Raw genomic sequence first — 7,962 nt, 5'->3', positions numbered from 1 at the left:
ACTCGTGGGGAGAGCCAGCTGCCAGTGGGGACAAGCTCAGCACTGGCTGGCCCCCTGGCAGGGATGGCTGAACAGCAGGGAGCAGGAGGAACACTGGAACTGGGCTTCCAAAGGGAGCCTCATGGGTGCCCTTGCTTGTTTTCTTCCAGCCTAACCCAGAGGTGCTCTGCCCATGGAGAGGGCTGGGCTGTGGCTGACAGACCATGAGGAGGAGCAGTTTTGGTGTGCAGCTGGCCATCTTGCCTGCTACTTCCCCAGTAGGGTTAATATAACAAATACCTGATCAGAGGAACAGGCTGAAGGATCAAGCTCCCATGTGAAGTTTACCTTCTTCTGAGCAATAGAGGAAAAGGGGCCGTCACCTCCTGGTTGTTTGGTTTATCAGAAAATTAAAAGTGAGAATGGATTATTCTAAAGGACTGTTAGATTTGTGAGTACTTAGAGGTGGGATGCAGGAAGAAAGAGATCCAAGAGAAAGAAGTGATATGCAGTCAGAGAGAGCTACCAACTCTTCCCAGAGAGATACGACAGCAGGTAGGGTGGGAGCAGCTCTTGAGACCCCACTTATGTGGGATGCTCCAACAGACTGATGTGAATGATGAGGGAAGTGAGGAGACAAAGGGAGAAGGATCCCATGTCCCTTGGTTCTGGTGTCCCAGAAAAAATGGGGCTGTGAACGGGGCAGAGAGGTCTGCCACCACCTGGAATTCTGGATCTGACAGCCTGGTGTGGATGGGGGGACTTGTGAGTCATTCTGGAGAGAACCAAGCCTTGTCTTGTCCTTGCAAACCATCCTTCCTACATGCCTGTTGTCCTCAGAAGGAAAGAAGGCTTTAGGGAAACAGATGCTGAAGTTTGTCAAGAGCTCAGCAACATCCCCACTGCTTTCTTCCAATCCAAGCAACCTCCAAACACCCTGGCCCCTGCAGACATCCCCTCATCCTCCTGGGAGTGCAGGACATGTGAGCCATGGGGGCTCCTGCAGGGACAAGGACAGAGGTGCAGAGCTCAGGGGGCTCCCCAGGGGCTGCCCTGAGGCAAAACCTGGACAGAGATGAGGAACAAGACAGTTAAGGAATTGTGGCTGTGTGCAGGGAACAGCCTCTGCCCCAAGGATGGGGAGGTGGCTGTGTAACAGTGCAGAGAGCTCGGGGAGCACCTGGGACTGTGCTGGGAGCTGGCTGTGTGCGACTGTGCTCATCAGGGCACTCAGAAAACAGAGGAGGAATGGACGGGAGTGAGATTTCCTGGAATGCTTCTTTCCACGTTGTAATCCCTGAAGTGGGCTCATGCTGAGGTTTCTTGTGCCTCTGCACTGGCACAGATCTGTTCCCTGCCTCGGGCATCCCCCAGTGAAAACAACCTGGGCACAGTCTGGAGGCAGGGAAAGAAATCCCTGCCTCATCACTTACTGTTTATAGCTCTGCCACCCAGGGGGTGTGACCTGCAACGTGCCACTTCCCTGGCACTGTCACCCACCCTGGCATCTGCTGAAACAGTCCTGCTGAGCCCTTGCCAGCATCATCCTGCTGCTGTCCCTGTGTCCTGTCCCAGCTGTCACCAGCACTATGCCGTAACCCTGTTTTACTGTGTCTCCATCCCCGGAGGGAATGAAGTTTCATTTCCTCACTCCATAGGAGCAGGCAGCAGCTCCTCTCCTTCTCCCTCCCAGTTTCAGACATTGTTTCCAGTTTGTTGATTTTTTCCTTTGAGTAATGTCTTGTTTACACTCATTCACCCTCCAGGCCTTTGGTTTCAGCAGTTCCTCTCCTCTGGGGGAAAAGATGGTTTCCTGAGGAAAGCCAGGGCTCGGGCAGCCACAGACCCTTTGTGCCCTTGGAGTGTTTGCTCTGCCAGCTCCCCTCTGCTTGATGCTTTTTTGCTGCAGGGAGCAGAGGTAGGGCAGGTCAGGGCTTCCAAGACAGCCCAGGGCTTTGCTGGTCTGGTCCTGTGACCCCTCACCTGCTCTGGAATTTCTTTGGGCAAAGTCAATGAGGAGTGAGAGGACTGCTCCATCTGCTGTGTGCTCTGGCACCAGGAGGATTGGCCGTGCAGGACCCCAGGGGCTGTGTCCTGGTGCTGGAGGCCACCAGATCCAGGTAGCTCCTCGCATCCTGGCCACAAGCAGCACGCTGGGCAGTGCAGTCAGCTGTGCTGGGCTCAGCCCGTGTGGGGCTGGCAGCAGAGCTCTCCTGGCAGGTTTCTCCAGCTTCCTTCTCCAAGATCCCTGTACTGCCTGCTCGAATTCAGCCCTGCTGGGGCTCTTTTAGCTCAGCCTCTGTGCAGGGTGGGATGGTGCTGGGACAGGCAGAAGGTAAGTCTGGGCATGACAGAGCCCTTCAAGGTGTCATCCCTGGGGGGACCGGGTCCACCTGCGCTCTGCCACCCTCGGAAGGGATGAAGGGACCGGTGCGTGTCCCTGTGCCCCGTCCCGCGGGTGGCAGTGCCCGCGGCCGTCGCACGGAGCGGCGGAAGGATGCGCTGCCCACCCCGCACCCCGCCCCTCCCCACGGCGGGGCTGGGGAGCCCCGAGCCGCGGAGCCCCCACCCTGCGGGCGGAGCGGGGCCGGCGCTTCTCCGGCTCCGGGCGGGTCCCGGACCGGGCCGGCACGTGGAGGAGAGAGGAGCCGCGGGCAGAACCGGGACACGCCGCCGTGACACGAGTCCGTGGAGCTCAGGAACCGTGAGTGGGTCTGTGTGTGCGAGACATGTACATGTGGGTGCGCGGGCCTTATGGCAGAGCGGGAGCGTCCCCTGGCACGGGGGTGTCACCACTGAGGGCGGGCGGGAGCGGGGACAGACACCGGGCACGGGGAGGGCGCAGAGCCGGACGCGGAGCACGGGGCGAATTCCTCGCACCCCGGTGTGACCGGAGCCGGCTGGAGCCACCTGCTTCACGGGGGAGTGATTCGGGTGACCCGGGGATGGCACATCTGGAAGCGGGAGACCTCGGGAAGCCGTCGGGTCCATCTGCATGTCCCCAGATGAGCCCGGAGAAGCGGGCGCTGCAGCGGCTCCCGTGCCGGACGGTGCCGGGCGGCCGCGGGCCGATGGATGCTTTACTCACCGCCGAGGCCAGCGGATGACAAATGCCGGCGTTGCGACGGCTGCCGGGAGGGCAGGAGACGTCTGTGCCGCCCTCCCCTGGGACTCTCTGAGTCGATGGAGTTTATTACCTTAACGCTATTTCCTCTCTCTGAAGGGCAGCTTTTTGTCAGTGCTGCTTTGCAGATAAGGAGCCAACCCCTGGCAGGGGCAGGGTCTCGGCACCGCGATTTGTTTGGCCAGCGGTGGGAAGAGAAGCCCCTGGCACAGCCCTCAGCCTCTCAGCTGACAGCGGACACGAGGGAGAAGGTGGATAAGGGCAGGCGGCTTTTCCGAGCTGAGCTCCGAGGGGAAAGCAGCGGCAGGATTTCATTCGCCTGCCTCTTAAGGCAGTGAAGTCTCCATCCCCTCCCACGCTCCCTCCCCAGCCCTGACCCTGTCCGGCGCAGGGGTGGTGGGACCTCAGCGTTCATCTGGAGTTTCCCAACAAGCCGTAAGTCCTTATCATGTTGGAAAATCAATTTTCCCTCTGGCTGTTTTATTGGTTGCCCTGCCAGCCCTTCTACATAGCCGGTAGAATTGCTGCCAGGAGAGATTTTTGGGGTTGTATCCTGCTCTGCTTACAGAGCAGGAAAAGAGGGTAGCCCTACTGACATTCCCCTCATGGGGCAAAGGGGCTGAGGTGGACTGGGGAGCTGCCAGGTTTGTTTGCAGATGGGAAATGGGGCAGAAAGCACTTGAGAAGCCTGAGAGAGTTTAGGTGGAGGTTTTGTGTGGCTTCACAAAGGAAAGGCTGTGTCTGGGGCAGGATGGGTGCAGGAGAGCAGAGCCCTGGTGATCAGCAGAATCCCGGCATCCTGACACCAGTGGGGAGAGGGACAATGGGAGCAGGGGGAGCAGAGAAGAGAAGTTGGGAAAATATCCCACAACCCTCTCCATCTCTCCACAGCCATGAATTCCTATGTCAACTGCTCCAGTTCCGAGTTCCCCCTGCCCCAGCGAGACTTCCCTGTGGAGCCCATCAGCCCTGATCTCAGCAGCAGGACTCACCCAGAGACCTTTTTTGACCCTAAGGATGCCAACCTGACAGAGGAGCAGCTGCGGGATAAGTACCTGGGACCTCGACGGTCCAACTTCTTTCTCCCAGTCTGTGTCATTTACCTGCTGATCTTCTTGGTGGGGGCTGTGGGCAACGCGCTCACCTGCATCGTCATCCTCCGGCACCGGTTCATGAGGACGCCCACCAACTACTACCTGTTCAGCCTGGCCGTGTCCGACCTGCTGGTGCTGCTGCTGGGGATGCCGCTGGAGCTCTACGACATGTGGAGCAACTACCCCTTCCTGCTGGGGGCCAGTGGCTGCTATTTCAAGACGCTGCTCTTCGAGGCCGTCTGCTTCGCCTCCATCCTCAACGTCACAGCCCTGAGCGTGGAGCGCTACATCGCTGTGGTGCACCCGCTCAAAGCCAAGTATGTGGTGACCAGGAACCACGCCAAGAGGGTCATTGTCACCATCTGGGTCTTGTCGGTCGTCTGCTCCATCCCCAACACCAGCCTCCATGGGCTGCAGCCTCTCTACGTGCCAGGACGGGGGCGGGTGCCCGAGTCGGAGATCTGCACCCTCGTGAAACCACGCTTGACCTACAATCTCATCATCCAGGTCACCACCATCCTCTTCTTCTTCCTGCCCATGGGGACCATCAGTGTCCTCTACCTTCTCATTGGCCTGCAGCTCAAGAAGGAAAAGATGCTGGAAGCCTTGGAAGCCAAGACCAGCAGCAGCCGCAACTGCCACAGCCCCCAGGGGCAGAAGAAAGTCAAGAGGAGGCAGGTCACAAAGATGCTGTGTGAGTCGGTGCTGGGCGTGGCAGAGCCAGGGACTATCTCCCCAGGCTGTGTTGGGAGGATGCTGTGGGGAAACTGAGTCATGGACAGTCCAGAGCACCACAGTTGTGTCATCCCAGAGGAAGGCTGTGGGTCTGGCTTGTGAGGTGTTGGGGCAAAGGCACATCTGGTGATTTTAGTCCAGCAGTGGGGATTGCTCGGGCCAGCTCCCTCCAAGTCATACTATATCCCCTCCTCGAGGGAAGTGCAGGGTGAGAAAGAGAAAGGAGGTGGGTTGGGATGGGGGAATTCATTTCCCATCCCTCCACCCAGAACTCAAATGCTGGTGGCAGTGGTGGGGTTTCCCACAAGGGCAGCACTTCTGCCCAGCCCCACAGCCTCTCTAACTCTAACAGGGCAATGACCCAAGGCTGGATTGAAACATCCTCTTTCCCACTGCTCTTCACTCTTGCATCCCTCTCCAGCAGGGCTCCCAGAGCCTCTGTCCCCCTTCCCAGGAGTGGGAGCTGGCTGCCCTTGGGTAGCTGCCTCTCTCTGGCACACTGACCTGCACACACTCCCAGTCCTGTGATGGCACAGCCATGGCAGATTGCCCAGCCCAGCCCAAAGGCACAGCGAGGGCTGCTTCTCTACTGCCTCCCAGACAAGTGGTAACTCTGTTTTCCAGGCACTTGGGCTGGCTTGGGGACAAAAGGGGACCTGTCCTGCATGCCACAGAGATGCACTGTGGCTTGGGTATGGCAGAGGACCCCAGGATTACCTGTACATATACATACCTACATCCTTTCCATCAGCAGAGCTGGGTTATAAAACAAACCCCCCCACCCAAAAAAAAAAAAAAAAAAAAAAAAAAAAAAAAAACCACAAAAAAACCAAAAACAAAATCAAAACTAGAGCACAAGGAAAGGTCTCAAATAGCTCATGCTCCTTGGACTTTGCTTGTGAAGGTGGCAGGTTTCCAGAGGCTGGATGCTAACTGGGGACCGAGTCCCCCAGCTGTGCTGCATGGCTGTGACAGGGCCAGCTGCTTGCCAGTGAGGAATGGAGAAGTGCAGCACAGAAGTAGCATTGGCAGGAGATGGAGAGAGGAGATCCTGTCCAGACCTCCAAACTTCCATGACAAGTCCAGAAGGCACTGAGGGGACCTTTCCCCTCTCCTCCTCCTTCTCTCTCGTGCTTCTCTGCTAAAGCCAAAGCTGAAATGGGGCAGTGCTTGGCAGGGACTGAAGATCTCTGTGGTGTTGGTAATCCCCATCCCCCAGTAACACCAGTTCCTTGTCTCCCCACAGTCGTGCTGGTGGTGGTGTTTGGCATCTGCTGGGCTCCTTTCCACACCGACCGCCTTGTCTGGAGTTTTGTATCCACCTGGACCAGCAGCATGCTGCACATGTTCCAGTACGTCCACATCATCTCAGGCGTCTTCTTCTACCTGAGCTCGGCCACCAACCCCATCCTCTACAACCTGATGTCCAGCCGCTTCCGGGAGATGTTCAAGGAGGTGATGTGCCGCCCCGGGCAGCGCCCGCCCTGGGCACGGAGGTACTCGCCCAGCGTCACCCGCACCACCACCCGCAGCACCGAGTGCGAGCCCGTGCCCGGCCCCGGCGGGCTGCCCCCCTCGGGCGCCGAGGAGTACGAGCTGGAGCACACGGAGAGGGGCCACCACGCAATGTCCCTCTGCTGAAGAGTGAGAGGGCAGGGAAGGACTCTGGGACCAGCTTTCCTCACTGCCAGCATCCATGCGCCTGTGGCGCTCATCCTGTGCTGGGGAGCGGGGCAGGAGCGATGGGGGATCCCTCCTCTCCGTGCTGTCCCGCTGGGGTGGAAAGGCTGCTTGTATCAGCAGCACTGCTCCAGGGACATGGTGGCAGTGACCTTGCTGTGCCCTGGATGCATGCCAATGCATCCCACTGTCCTCAGGCCTGGCCAAGGCCAGGGCATCCCTTATGGTGTGGGGACAGTGACTTCTGTGTCAGGGATATGTCAGCAATCCCTAAAAATATTCCATCCCTCCTGGCCCAGGGGGGTGATCCCACAGGTACTGGAGCTGGGGGCTTAGGCATCCCAAGCTGTTTTGGGACACAGGAATGGATGGATGCCCCAAGAGGAGCTTGCACCTGGGCTGAGATCCAGGGCTGTATGAGAGGTTTGCATGGGATTGTGGAAAAACCCCATTCATGGCCAGAAAATGGTCCGTGGGTGCCTTCTCCTTTGAGACCTCTTTAGGGCTGTCTGGCACCAGTGTAACCCTGATTTTCTGGCACATCTCTTCAATGGTGCCAGCTGGTGCCTGGCTGCAGGTGCTGGTACAGCTCCTTGCTCCCAGCCCTTTGAGGGCAAGGGAAGGAGCATGGCTGCTCCCTCCAGAGCTGGAGTCCAGGGGGAAAATATGGGATAAAAGATGCTCCAGGCTGTCTGTAGTGCCAAGGCAGAGTTCCTTAGCTGTCTGTGTCACATGAATATGCTCCCCTCTCCCGTCTCTGACCAGCATGTGCTGGGTGCCAATCTCTTCTTCCTCTGCCCACTGTGGTCACCTGAACTTGAGGGAAATGTGGGGAGCCTTCCTCCATCCCTGCCCTGCATGGGCTGAACCTCACTGAGAATTAAAAAAAACCACTGGCCTGATTTGTGCCCTGCTTGTGTCCCCTCTGCTCCCAGCATGGGACTGAGCCCAGGCCATGCTCCTGGGGAGGGTGGTGGATGGGCCACGTACCAGGGTGATGGACACCAGGGTTGTTTCACCAGATCTTCCTGGGGGCTCTCCTGCTGTGGTGGGTCTGCAGGTCCAGGGACACTGAGGGCATGACAGGGAGGGCACAAGTGGGATCCTGCACCCTTCCTGGCCTCTCAGGCTGAGCTAGGGCTGGGGCCTTTGCAGAGGGACAGCTGCCTCTGGAGCCAGGGCCATCACTCCTTCCCCAGGCACACTGTTTGGAAAATGTCACGAAAATGCCAGGGAGCGTGGGGTGGCTGGTCATGCTCTCCCAGGCTGGAAGGACCCATCGATTTCCTGTCTGAGATCAATGCTGCTGCCTTCCCTGTGTACACCAGGTCCTGCAGGATGAAATACTGA

General features: G+C 58.3%; 1 protein-coding gene across 1 annotated transcript; it reads left to right on the top strand.

The window, feature by feature from the left end:
- Positions 1 to 3,357: 3,357 nt before the first annotated feature.
- NMUR1 (neuromedin U receptor 1) lies at positions 3,358 to 6,573 on the top strand. The gene is made up of 3 exons (XM_021543302.2): positions 3,358 to 3,538; positions 3,995 to 4,891; positions 6,179 to 6,573. Exons 2-3 carry the CDS (start codon positions 3,997 to 3,999, stop codon positions 6,571 to 6,573), a joined length of 1,290 nt encoding a protein of 429 aa, XP_021398977.2. The 5' UTR covers positions 3,358 to 3,538; positions 3,995 to 3,996.
- The last annotated feature ends 1,389 nt before the right edge of the window (positions 6,574 to 7,962 follow it).

This window comes from Lonchura striata, chromosome 10 (assembly GCF_046129695.1).
Source record: "Lonchura striata isolate bLonStr1 chromosome 10, bLonStr1.mat, whole genome shotgun sequence".
Lineage (NCBI taxonomy): Eukaryota > Metazoa > Chordata > Aves > Passeriformes > Estrildidae > Lonchura > Lonchura striata.
Note: the sequence above shows the minus strand (reverse complement) of the source record. Positions and strands in the feature narration are given on the sequence as shown.